Genomic DNA, 14,425 nt, shown 5'->3' on the forward strand with positions numbered 1-14,425 from the left:
TCTTAGAGTTATGCCTTTAGAGATAGGCAGAAGTGATATGACCTGAGAGTGTAATCTGTGCAAGATCACGCAATTGAAAAAACTAACTGCTTTTTAAAGTATGTTAATCTTTTCTGTGCAAAAGTTACATGAAATATTTAGTATCATACTGCTGTGCATTTCACATGTATTGTATTTTGCCGCTTTCAAAAATAGCTGTAATACTGAATCTCTGGTATTTCCATTACTCATTCTCACAGGTGCTTACGAAGGAATTTTATAGTCTTCAGTCTTCTAGTGAAACACGCATTATTGAGCTTCAAACACAGAATTCTGAGTTTCAAGCAAGACTAGATACTTATGAAAAACTTGAAAAAGAGCTCGATGAGATAATATTGCAGACAGCAGAAAGTAAGTTCTGTCACGAGTTACACTCTGTCTGGAGGTGTTTCTGGCATTATGACAAGAGTTCTTTTTTTCTCGTGGCACTTGGAAAGTCATACAGTGCCTGTCATTCTCCTTCCTTATGCCTGACAAGTAAAAGACAGTAATTATTTTGATGGAAAATATTAATGACAGGTTTCTAAATGTATCTGTAAATGTGTATCAAACATCCATATGTCTAAGTTTGTGTTTATTAAAAATCATCTCAGTATTCCGTCATTTCTCTTCTCCTTATTCTGATAACCCATTATAATTGGATATGGTTTTTAGGATTCTGCTATTATTTATTTTAAATATCAGGAAACCCTCTTTCTTAACAGACAAATATAGGTTTCATGATACATGATTAGTGTGAATCTTTTAATTAACTGAAAGGGGGAAAAGATTCTTCCATGTGTTGTATTCATAATAATTGGACATTAGGTAGTTTTTTGTTGCAGCTCAGTCTGTACTGATTACTAAACAATGGATTAAGTTCATACCTGATTAGTCTTGAAAATTTTTGTCTCTGATTGGCAAGAATAAAAATGTCTGTTCTCAAACACAGCAAAATTTCTGTAAAACCTCTATTGATTCAATTCTCAACCTAAATGAGCCCACAAAGCAAGTAATTTCTAATTTGAAACTCTTATTCTAATCTTGAAGTCTTTTAGCCTGTTTGTAAATAGAGTACGATTCTAAACTAGAATAGAGTAATATTCTAAACTCATTCAGCTATCTTCTTATCCTTTTTCTTTCTTTGCTCCTCCAAAATTAGTCACAATGTATAATGTGTTCCAGGTAGAAGATTATTTCATAAGCTTTATATACAAGGAATAGTGTATATCAAAGTATGTATTACCAAGATGCAGTGATATTAGGGTATTTTCAGTAACTAGACTGCACATAGTTTTAATTTTATACACTCCAGCTTGTACTTAGAATGGCCTGACTACCCAAAGGTTCCAGTCTGACCATAAGCACGTTTGCTATGTACGTGTTTATATTTATTTTGTAATATGTTTTTGGAAGTGTATATAGAAACTTGCCTAAGGAACATTTATGTATTAATAAAGAGTTTTTGGATCTTACCTTAATTTTTTCCAAGGAGAAGATAGAGTTCAGAACACTGTTTTTTGTTTGCACTGGTTTTCATTTTCTTACACATCTTAGGATGGCATTAAAGATTTTACAGAACTAAGTCATTCTTAACTTCTTCTTAAGCATCTATTTTAATTACAATTTACAGTCTATGCTACAATATGACTTAAAGAAATAAAAGTTTCCAAATGAACTGTTCTCTTAAAATATAATAACTTCATTTTCTGATTTCATTGGAGAAAAAAAGGTGTTACAGTTTAATATTATTACAATATACTCATTTAATAATGAACTTTCTATTATTATAGTGTACTTGATATAGAAAGTTAGAATTAATACTAGTACTACTACTAAGACTAGTATCTGAGGAAAAGCAGAAGAAAAAATGTGTTTTTTTTTTTTAAAAAGCACTTTGAAGGGGAAGACAGATATACTTTCTCCTGTGTTTTAAATTGTGTCCTGATATTTACATGTCAGAAATAGCTAAGGGTAGAAAAATAGTTGAAAGGAAATATATAGTATTTTAGGAATATATAGTAATTTCCAAATTGAATATATTATGGAAAAACTTCAGTCTGTCTTTTGGTGAAAATAATTTAGTCTAAGGCATTGTGTGGAAGACAGTTTTAACTTTCTATGAATTTTAGCAATAATAAGAATTAATCTTCAGACTTGTGGTCACTTCTTTGTATTTAAATAACATATAATATTTTTTTCTTTCCCTTGAGTCATAAAGCCTCCACTGTTTTACAATATGTGGGGATGCCAGTGGGGTTGGGTTCTCTGTACTTTTTAATAAGTTGTGTATTTGCACATGTGAGGTGGGTTTTGTCATATAGTATATAAATAATACATATAATTATATATATAATATATAATAAATATATACACTTTTTAATTTTTCCTTTTGAAAATGTTCATGTGGAAGAGATCACTGAATTTGTACTGAGAGTAACCTATCATTATGCTTCACTTTTTTAATATTGAAATGATATGAAACAGACTATTCAGGAAACTATCAAGAATTTATATACCCACTTCTTACAGCATCTAAGTGGTTTCCACATGAATAACAAAAGTAAACTTCCTTGGCATTTGTCTAGTCTTCCTTTTCAGCATAAAATCTTCACTCTAGCATTTTTTTGCTGTAGACTAGTTGTTTGATTTTTCTTGCTTCCATGGTTAGTATCTTTCTAAAAAAAAGGTTGAACCTATCTATATCCTCACAATGGCACTTTTTTGCTAAGTAGTGTAAAAAACTGTATTTAGTAAGTGTCCGCTAACTTGTAAAGTGCATGTTTTCCATCACAAAGTGAGGTGGAGAACCTGGAATGTCAGAAGAGAAGCACACACTGATTCAGAATATTACCTTGACTTGATACCTACAACATTTCAATTTTTTTTATGCTCGTTTTCATGTTCTGACATTTACTGGACACTTCTAACAGATATGAATTTACAGGGCAGGATCTCACTGTTTTTCTGCAACATGCAACACTGAATTTGTAATCAAAAAGAAGGCTAAATTATTTTTTTATGTTTCCCTGAACCATAAGTGTGTAACAGCTCTGGAGAGTTCCCTGTCATATTTAAAACAGCCCTGAAGTTCTGGTGCATTTGTAGTGCCACATTAGTAAACTTTTTCTGTCATAATTACTGCAATTTCTGTATTGTTTTTCAGGTAACTAGATATGTGACTTACCATAAGTGCTCTACTAGAGGCTTTTCTCTTTCTAAAATGTGTTTTAAGAATCGTTTTTTAAAATAACATTAAAAGGGTATTAGGCAAGTGAGGACAGAAGCTATAGCATTGTGCAAGTTGTTGAGTAGTGAAGGTATTTCTGATTTTGAGGTACTTGAGCATTAGAAATGAGTCACATAGGACTCTTATGTAATTTCCTCAGTTTGTTTCTCCTGTTCCCAACTACTTGATTCATCAAAGCTGTTGTGTGCTGTCTGGGCTGGTGTTCACTTGTGGTCCCTCCTTCTCTCCTGCCACTCCCCTTTTCTTATTGTCTCGCTTTACCCCTCTTCACTGTCCCAGCTCTCTGCCCTGCCTTTATCTCACACACACACACTTCTTTTTTTTCTTTCTTTTTTTTCTTTTCTGACCCACTTCATCTTACAGGAGAGAGGAAACCTGAATTTCACAAGGTGAAATACAAAAATCTGCACACATTTTAATCTTGCTGCAAATGGGATTTCTTTTCAAAACAATTGTAATGTGTTTAAAATCCTTAGAAATACATTTTCAAAAATCAATCATCTATGGAGGCAGAGGTTATTTTTTATATTTTTACTTTGCATAAACATAAAAATCTCCTTGCCCTTCTCTGAAGATGTTTATGACATTTGTTTTCCTCAAGTGTGGTGAAATTTCTGATCGACACAGTCTTTCAAACACAATAGTGAGCAGCCTTACAACATCAGATGTGTCCCTTCTGGTCCCATGGACTTAGTTATGTCCTGTCACCTTAAACACTTCCTAATTTTATCTTCGTCTACATCCTCATATATGCACAGAAAATTAATTCTTTAGAAAAAATTTTAAACTAGAGTCTAATCCTCTACTGAATTAAACTTATACTACTAGTATGTATTTTGTGACCATGCCAATAGCATGAATATTCAAAGCCTCTGAACTCTTTTCCTTTTCTTTCTTATTGCATGTTAATCATAAAAATAAAAAGTGTTGTAAGAAATTAAAGTATGACACTGTATTAATGTTGTTTGTGAACGAAATTGTTCTGTTTAAGTCCAGAAGGTTATACCAACTGAAAATTTAGCTTCTAGAAAAATGTTTTTGCATGTGTAGAGTTATGAATAGAATTACTTAGAATAGAATTTATTAGTTCTGGCACTGCTTTTCAACAGTACCTTTTTGCAATTTTTGCAGTGGAAGATGAAGTTGAAGCTGAAAGGGTTCTCTTCTCATATGGATATGGTGCTAATGTTCCTACAACAGCCAAAAGACGACTAAAGCAAAGGTAAAGAAAAGTACCTCCTGAATTTACTTATTCAAGATAAACTAAGTGAAGATAAATGCATTATGTTTTCTCTTGGAATCCATCCAGTTTGATTAATAAGGAGTTTTTTTAATTATGTAAGTATGTGGGAATAGATTGAGGACTAGGATCTGTTAATGTGGTTGATGCATGTAAATGGACATATACGTTTTTCAAAGTCTTTTCACTGACTTTTAGAAGGATTAATTTTAATTGTATAAAACTTAACAGCTGTAAAAACAGGTTGGTTGCATTCTTTACTTTTATATAATAGGAAATATATTACTAATACCCTAAAGGTTATTGTATTTAATGGTAAGAAAAACACGTATGTCAGGAAATTAGGAAAGACAAGTTTTCAGAGCATCACTGTTTCATCTTTATGAATACGGGATCTGATTCCACTTGCATTTTTTCAGTTTGCTCTGATTTGACCAATTTGATAATTTGATCAATAGATTAAAATGATGTGTAGGTGAATAACATACCTCTTGATCATAGTCATTTTTAAATAATAAATTTATATTATGCATTGCTTTTGAAAAATAATAGTGACATCTGAATGACTCATTGAGAGCCTGTGTGTTGTGGCTATGACTCACTTCTCCCAGGCAACTAGCAACAGGACAAGAGGAAATTACCTCAAGCTATGCCATGGGAGGTTCAGGTTGGACAATTTCTCCATAGAAAGGGTTGTTGAGCGTTGGAACAGACTGCCCAAGAAGGTGGTGGAGTCACCATCCTAGGAAGGGTTCAAGAAATGACTGGATGTGATACTTAGTGCCATGATCTAGTTGACAATGTCGTGTTCAGTCATAGGTTGGACTCAGTCTTGAGGGTCTTTTCCAACTTTAATGATTCTATGAAAGTGGATTTATTCATAATACTTTTAAACTGTGACCACAGCAAAACCTTTGCTGTTGTTCAAAATTAGGATGGTGGTTCTCCTAGGATGAGGCTTATTCCATGAGATCCAAGCATGCCTACAGTTGCTCAAGTGCAAGAAAGTCAGTTGCATAATTATACTAGTGGTAGATTTTGACCAAAATGAGAAGCTCCACCATCATTGGTGGGCGAACCAAGAAGAGTGTAAAGACAAGGTGAACAGACACCATAGATCCACAGTGTACATTTCTATCATTCAGAAGCTTTAATAGCACGTTTTGTAATTTATAGCTGTTTTTTTACTGCAAGTATTATTTTATTTAGTTGGTTTTGTCTTCTCAATCCTCACCTTCTCCATGACAAAGAATATTTAATGTCAAAAGTTACTAATGAGAATTAAGGGCAAATGATGGTCTGTTCATATTTTCAGCAAAGATTTATGGGCCACCTACTATTTCTTCTGCCCTATATATCTGTTTTTTCAAATGTTGTCAATATGATTGTCAATCAGATTAGACCTATTGTGCACCAAGTTACATATTGCTGACTAACATAAAAGATTTTATGTAGTACATAAATTAGGCATGGCTTAATTTGCTCTTTTAAGCCTCTTCAGATTGTTTCCTTGTAAGATTTCTCTTTATTCTGCATAAAAATGAAGAAAAAGAAAAGAACAGGGGTGTGGGAGTGTGAAAAAACCCTCCATAACCTTGTTGTAGGTCTGATTTAGGAGACTGTTGAGAGTCCTATAGCATCATTTCTTAAAAGTTCAGTTTCTTCCTCCTTTCAGTAGTTTAGGAGTTTTTCTGAGTTTCAGACTATATCCTTGGTTTTCACCACCTTATTAGATTCAGTTTAGATTATTTACATATATAAGAATTCTGCTAAATCACTGTTGAATGCTGAATCTGATGATCAATAGGCCAGGATTTCAGATATGCTTGGAAGACACTTTCTGAGCTTAGAAGTGGCTCTTTCATTCAGAATGTCATTGTTCCAAAAGGTATTGACTAATAAAGCTTATTTAATCCTTCATAATGGTGTTGAAGACTTCACAGACTTTATCTTTTAAAAATTAAAAAAACCCATAGAATTCTGTGTATGGTTTACCTGCTGTTTTGATTCAAGAAAAACTACCATGCAGAAAATGTGTGTGAGGCCTTTGGCTCCCACAGTTTTTAAGCAAAGACTGTGTGACCCAGGCTTCTGTGTTTAGAGCCGTTAAAGAAACACAGGTAAATTTTGTGCTCTCTAGGATTGTTCTAGGGTCCACTGCCTGCTCTTTAATCCCTGATATATGGGATACTAAATGAAAGGCTGTTTTAATTTCACATCATGCACTTCAGTCTCTGAGACTTTGTAAAAAGCCCACATTTTCAAGCATAGGGCATTGGGGGTTTTGTACTTCTTTGCCTACTTGCCAGTAACAACTATTTCATTACTTTGGACATAGGCACTATACACCCATAGTACTAAACTAAACATCCTTGGGAACACTCTGAAGCATCAAGACCAAATGGCACGTAGTGGCCCATTTCCATAAAACTAAATTCTCATTATGGGTTAAGCCACACATGACTGACGCATTGGCAGTGATTTGCTTGCCCTTGCTAACTTCTCAGCCATGCCTAGGAACTGCTTGGGAGAGTGTAAATGAGAGAACACAGAATACTACCAGAATTACTCTAGTGTTTTGCTAACAATAAATTATCACATTCTCGAGCACTGCATAATTTTCTAGTGTAGTTGTAATAAAGGTTTCCAGAATAAGATGTCTTTGCTCTTTGTCCCTTTGCTCTACATTAAAACTAGTCCAAAACTGTATCAATGAGTATACTTGAAAGACGTATTTGTGTTATCCTTACATACTTGCAAATTCAGGTCAAGTTCACTCAATAGTTGTAGCTGGGAAAATTATGATGGGCTGCATTCCTAAAGTTGCCATGAGAAGGTATCCAAGTTTTCCCTTACACTCTAGTAGCTACTAGTCAAAGAAGTGGTTCATTTCTTTTCTATGCTAAATGAGATCTTCACACATATCTCATATCTCCTAAATAGAAATCTAAATAACTAGTTAGGAGAATTAACTTCTGTTTTTCTCAGTTACTGTTTATGTAACCTAATGCTCCTTGTAGGAGCAACTGAGAGAACCAACCTTATGGTAAAAGCTATTGAAAATTGCAGGTAGTTTTTCTCACAGTAGGCAGAAGTAAAAGATTTCTGCATGAAAGGGTAAGTTTATAACACAGATGAAAAATATTAAGACTTCTTCCAAATCTAAAAATGTATTCCATTTTACTGAGGAGGAGGTGGAGGTTATGACTGGCCAAATTTTCAGAGAAACTTTATACACTCAACTAGCTTTATACACTGTAAGCCTCAGCTTAAGGGTAAATATAATCTCCCTGTCAGTCTGCTTTAGACCACTTATCCTCTCATAGATTAGGTGTTATGGTCAGGAACTGGTTGTAGAGTTATTCAAGAACCCTCTGGATGCAATCCCGTGCTCTGGGATGACCCTGCTTGGGCAGGGAGATTGGACCAGGTGACCCACTGTGGTTCCTGCCATATCCTTCTGTGATACTGTGATTAATAATAGTTTGGAAGACTAGGTTAGATGTCTGGAAGTAGACTCTGCAATTGCATATTGAATCTTCCCAATACTGCCTATGGATCTGTACTGTTAAATTGATGATAAACTCTTGATTTTGGACATAAAGTGTGCAAGAGATTGAGGATCTTATTTTTAACTAGGTTGTTAAAGTATCTCAATAATCCTTTCTCTTCAAGGTAATTTGTGACTGTACATAAGAGTTTATTTTTAAAAAGTGGCAATAACGTTTAATTATTTAGCATATTAAATGTCAGGCAAAACAATTTTGCTTGTTTTGAAAATGATAAAATACTACATTTTTCAGTGTTCCACTGCAAAATGTATATTGATGTGTGTTTTTTTAAACTATTATTTAAGGAGAAGCCTATTACAGTGATTCTGTAAAGTTGCTAAAAAGTAAATGCTCATATATAGGTGAAGCATTTTGACAGTATTACTGCAACTGTTCAGTACTGGAGAAATTCTATAGGTAATTATTTTGTATAAAATATTACAATTGGCATAACTGTGGGAATGCTATTTCAGTGCTGTTAAATTTTGTAATATTTTCATTGTTTTTCTAAATTTGACTATGCAACCTGTTTAAGTGTGTAGTTGATATATATTAGTATTTAAGCATTGGTGAGAAATTAAGGGAGTCAAGTTCTACAGTGTAAATGTGAGAATTTCTTCTGCCTATTTTGGAAAAAATTCAACTTGAGCTTGATTTTTATTGGTACAGTGTTCATTTGGCAAGAAGATTACTGCAACTAGAAAAGCAAAACTCATTGCTTGTAAAAGATCTGGAACATCAGAAGGAACAAGTAACGCAGATTTCACAAGAGGTAAATTACTGCTACACAAAAATTTGAATCATTATAAACTATAAACATTGCAGAACAGCTGTTCATAAAATGAAATATTTTCTAAACAATGTTTGTCATCTATTTGATGTAAAAAAATGCCCTCATAATTAACCAAAACTCTATGATAAAAGTTTTCAAAGAAGTTTTTATCGTATTTTGAAACTAATGTTAAAAGAGGGATTACTTTACAGGCTAAACAAGAATGTGAGGCAGACAGAGAGTAGTTTGATTTCTGAACAGAAGACCAGCTAGCCAGACTAGTTCGTTCTGTTTGATACTTAATTATTCAGTGAATACATTGTTACTTTTTATGTAGCTCTTCTCTTAAATCACTTTATAAGACATTTCTGTAAATCCTTTTCTACAGTTGTTCAGTTTTTGAGTCTTAGTTACAATGAATTTAATTTCATGGTCTTTTAAAATCCTGTATATAATACCTGAAATTATGTATTACTTCAGACCTGAAAAACAAACTCTAAACAAAACTCAGCTTGAAATGTCCTAGAATTAGGACAAACTAATTTTATGAAGTATTTTTAAGACTGTCTTTTAACTTTCTCTTAGGAACCAAAGAACAACTATGTTTTCTATTAGATATTGCCACCATATAGAATTTCTAGGCTTACAATTTCAGGAATGGGTTTTAACAGTTTGATTTTTAAAGCCAGGGTAGTTACAAATTAGGATTACTACACCCAAGTACTCCACTGTGCAAATACTTGAACTTTCTACATATTTTTAAAGTATTAATTTTATGTGTTTTATATGTATATATATGATTATGTATAGTATTTTAATGAAAGATACGTGAACAGTGAAGTCTTTTCTTTTTTAAGCAATACTATAATTTGTTATGTATTCTTCTTAATTATAATATAGTAATTTGTATTTGACTGAAATATATTCTTTCAAATCTTTACTTTCAGACATCAGGAAATTGGTGAATCTATTGCTGTGCTTGGTATTCTTCCCTATCACTGTTCTTTATCTTAAATCTTTCTGGTTTTCACTTCAATACATTTCTTACCCCCATTAGTTTTGTATTTGCTTCTATATCACTGATGAAAGATTCAGTGCCAGTGATCATAGTTCAAATTCCAGCAAAATTCCACTAGAACATCTTCACCTCATTTTTATTCTGCCATTAAATTCTTGATTTTTATTGTATAATTTTATAGTTTAGATCCGAATGTAATCCAGTACGAAGTTAAACATTTTGCAGATAGCTAGTGCACAGTCTACTAACGTCAAACTCTTATGTGTAAATAAAATCTTTTAAGACCTGCTTTCAGTTAAACTCATGTCTCGCATTCAGGTCTGAACACTTCAGCAGATTTATTTCTTCCTTTTTTAAATTTTGCATATGATTATAGATAATTTGTTTGATAAGAATTACTTATGCCATACTGCTTGCCATCCTTCCATATGTGCACAGGGAGTTTACACTTGCGAACACAGTGGAGTGGAAAATAGTCTATCATTCTCATGTTACACAAGCTGATCATCTGACTTGTTTTCAAACATATGGCAAAAAAATTTATTGAAAACTTCTGTGTTTTCATCAGCATTATAATACAGTTTTACTGTATCTCTACCATATTGGATTGTACTGTTGCTAGAATTGATTTGCTCCCATTTTTTGTTTGCTAGTATCAACTTTCCGCTTGAAGTTGCTGCTCCTGTGGTAAATTTCCTGCATTTCATATTTTATGCTGATTGCTATCTATCATCTTTTTTATATAGTTAAAGATCCTAAACTTGTGTTTTCTCTCTTTAAATCATTCCCTGAGCCAAGATAGATTTTTACTCCAAGCTGTTGTACCTTTCTTGATTTCTTTTTTTTTAATAACAAAAGAGAGATCCTATAAACTACAGCATGCTTAGGTAGCCCATTATTATCCTTTTGATTGAGAGGTTGTTCAGTCATTTAGAAGAAATCTAGAACATGGATAAAAAGTTGATGCAAAAGTGATTGTATCAGCTTTTGGGTTTGAATTTGGATTAAATACTTCTATTTCAGTGCGGTATTTAAGATACAACTGGGTTTTATTAGCTTTTTCAAGGAGGGTGGAAAAGAAAAATAATTCAGTAACTAAAATGGATTCTCTTTCTAAAACTCTGCTTTTGGTCTGTCCTTGAAACAATTGCTGTTGAGCTTTATAGAAAGAAATCATATTGATCCTCTGGGAAAGTTCAGAAAGAAGAAAATACCAGGAAGACAATACTAACTTCTCCATATTTTCATTCATTTTAAGGAAGTCTGATATACTGTACTTACTTGAAAGTTAGAACCCTATGAAAAAGCTCATCTACTGAAAAAAACTTGTCAGTCTTCTGTTAGTCCTATTATAGTTCTATATATTAACTGCAGGATCCTATCTATTTTGATGGTGTGATACAGCATTAGAAAAGAATTTTCCCTTAAAGTCTTCTTTCTGGTGCTTTGTATAGCAGTGACCTGCAATGTTAAAGTAGGTGTTGAGACTTCCTTTCTACTACAGAGGGTTTCTTGGCCATGCATAGGACAAACAGAATAAAGGAATTCTTGTGATCTGATCCAAGAAAGATTCTCAGCTACTGATAATCCATTTGTTGCCTCTGCAACTCACTTTGTTACTCTCAGTTTAAGTAAGTGGAAGCCTATATATCCGCTTCTGCAAAGTACTGATCTGTAAGTACTACATCTGAAGTCCAATCTAAATTTTGGAATTAGTTCATCTCGCAGAGATTTGAACAGCAGTGCCAAAACTGATGGATAGAGTCCCTTTTGTCTAGAAGGCTAATATGGTCTTTGGGTAACTTAAAAAGCAACTAGCAAGTTAGTATACAGAAAAAATGGTACTTCAGATGAAGCAATTGACTAAGCTGAATAGTTGGCTTGCTGCTGAATGCCTTTCTCGAGCCTTCACTGTGACATTGTATTTGTGCTTTCTCTTTTTTCATGACTTGCATCTACTCCAGCTGCTGGAAATACTAAATCTTGTTGTGTGATCTTAATTCTGTACATAATTTAGTGAATGATCTTGTTATATTGCTCAAGATGCAGGCCATATCATGCAAGATTTTTAAACCTAGTCATCCTAATTTGTTCAGGGAACAAGGCTAGAAAGGTTTATTTCCTACTTATGGGAATGACAGTTACTTTATACTAGTCTTTTAAGCATCTTGTTGGATTTCCATATTCATATAGAGTAATGGATTAGGAGAAAGGGATTTTTTTTCCATTTGTATTATCTTTTTATCTATATTCAATTTCTGAGCTGAAAATTCCATTGTAATATAGTATAGTGTTTTTAAAAAGTCACCAGTCAATAACACCACAGAGAGAGGTATTGACTATACTTATTTCTTTTTTAGTCAGTGGAAGCTGTTACATTAAAACTCTTGAAAATGCAGATTAGGGAAGAGTAGAGAGTAGCATGATTGCAGTGAAAATAACATAGAATAGAAAACTGAGGGGATAATACACTAATTATTTTGAAGGTGGTTTGTTTTCTTTTTTTTTGTTTGTTTGCAACTGGTAAAATAATATCTAATAATCAATTAATTATGCTTTATTAATTATAAAACTTATAGTAGTAATACCTTTTCTTTTGGCAGCTCGAGAGAGCAAATTCTTTGTTGAATCAAGCACAACAGCCATACAAATATCTCATTGAAACTGTGCAGCAGAGAGATTCTCAAATAAGTCTACAGAAAGAACATATTACACAACTTGAAAAAGATGTCAGGTAATTAAAATCACTATTTCTTTTTTTACTTTCTCTTGAACTGAAAGTAAAATTACTTATGTGTTTATCATTAGAAAAAAATTTTATGCTTTTGGCCACAAAGTGGGAGATGTTAACTCTTCATCACTGATGTACTCCAGTCTTTATGCTGCAACTCTAGCATCTGTGATTTCACTCACAATGTTAGAAAAAGGGGCTTTAGGTTTGGAAGAGCAGCTGTGACAGTCAGGTTTAAAGTGAATTTGGAGTTGAGAAGAGCTCCCATCAAGTAAAGGAAAATTCAGAAGAGTAAAAGGAAAGAATGACACACCAGGTGTACAAAAGTAAAAATAAAGAAATAAAATCAGAGAAAAATTATAGACTACTCCACCAGCAAAGGGTATTTCAGGCATAAGTAGAGCTTATTCTATAGTGGAGGCTCTCTCATTTCCTGTTATATCTGTCTGTCAGAACTCTCTGACCACTGAGCAACTTCCCAGCATCGTACAGTTTTAGATGATGGTGGTAGGAAAATGTCTTTCATTATTCACATAGTAGTCCAAAAGTCTCTCAAAAGCTAGAAAAGAAAGGAAGTAAATAGATGAGGTCATTTCTGAAAGTGTATGTGTCATGCTTTAAAATATGTAAGAACTTGAATGCCTTATTAACAGTGATTCTCTGGAGCTTATATGGCTTATTACAAATAATCTGTATACCCAGGTATTCTTCTTAAATTTAGCCTACAAATTAAGGTACCTAAATTAGGGATTTAGGTCAACTTTCCTTAGTAATTCATAGTGGAAGTTACATCTCCAAAAAGCAATTCAGATATTAGGTGGAGTGAGTAATTTCCTAGAGATGCCTGTTACTTTTACATTAACTTTAAAGGGAACTTTTTTCATCTTAAGTGCCTCAGGTTAAGGAAGAAAATGGATCTTCCCCAGAGTGTGACCATTCATGGTAAACATACCAGCAGTATTCTGCTGTGGGGAGCTGGGGTGTGCTGACCACTAGTCTGTGTTCCTGTAAAGGAAAGTGTGGTCTGACAAAAAAATATTGTACCAAAAAAAAGTAACACTTACTTTGCACATCAAATATTTTGGTAAGAATTTTTTGTCCTCTAGTTTCCAATATTCCTTGTAAACTAAAAACAGCTATTATTCCCCTAGCTGGCCTAGTTTCGTAGGCCAGTGAAATTCTTGGAAACAGTCTAATGTCTTAGGGCTTTTGGTACAATTTCTAGTCCCTAATTTTGTTCTTCATAACTCCATGTTTAAAACAAAGATCCTAAATTGCTGGTATTCCGCAGCACACAAGAGAAATAATAATCTCTTACAAATTGATAATGTTGGTTCTTTGCTTTCCCATAAGTGAGAGGAAGAAGGTTAGAGGAAGGGATTTCTAACCAGAGAACCATTACATTCAAGCAATCTTTTGTCATGAGGATAACCTTTTGGAATCTGCTGATGACAGTTTTAAATTAAAATATCCCTTAGGTGATTTCAGATTACTTTGGGGACACTTCTAACTCCCAACTATTCCAGAACTGAATCAGAATAGGATTTAAGTAAATTAATGATAATCCCCACCAAATATATGCCAAGGGAAGCTGTGCTGGATCAAAAGATTTAGCCCACTATTCCTATCCCTCTTAGTTTATTAAACAGCATTTTGTTGGTTTGTGTGCGGAATATTTTCGAGAGGATGAGTTCAGAGAATTAATGCTCCTCAAGGAGAGCCCTAAATTCTGCAGATAATGTTGGTGCTATTAGAAAAGCATTAGTGAAAACACTAAACATGTTTTATGACGCCTGGTTTCTCTGTATTTCAGAGCTGAGAGAAGGTTTTAGTATTTGTAAAACC

At 33.4% G+C, this 14,425-nt stretch overlaps 1 protein-coding gene across 4 annotated transcripts in view; it reads left to right on the top strand.

The window, feature by feature from the left end:
- Positions 1-14,425, top strand: part of PIBF1 (progesterone immunomodulatory binding factor 1) — a 109,538-nt gene that overhangs the window by 61,031 nt on the left and 34,082 nt on the right. For all 4 annotated transcript variants that reach the window (XM_050331585.1, XM_050331584.1, XM_050331582.1 and 1 more), the window contains 4 exons: positions 240-390; positions 4,400-4,490; positions 8,729-8,831; positions 12,453-12,583. In XM_050331585.1, coding sequence (XP_050187542.1) covers positions 240-390; positions 4,400-4,490; positions 8,729-8,831; positions 12,453-12,583 — 476 coding nt within the window. The remainder of the gene's footprint in view (positions 1-239; positions 391-4,399; positions 4,491-8,728; positions 8,832-12,452; positions 12,584-14,425) is intronic.

Source organism: Myiozetetes cayanensis, unplaced genomic scaffold (assembly GCF_022539395.1).
Source record: "Myiozetetes cayanensis isolate MyiCay16 unplaced genomic scaffold, myiCay2020 scf5-8, whole genome shotgun sequence".
NCBI classification, from domain to species: Eukaryota; Metazoa; Chordata; class Aves; order Passeriformes; family Tyrannidae; genus Myiozetetes; species Myiozetetes cayanensis.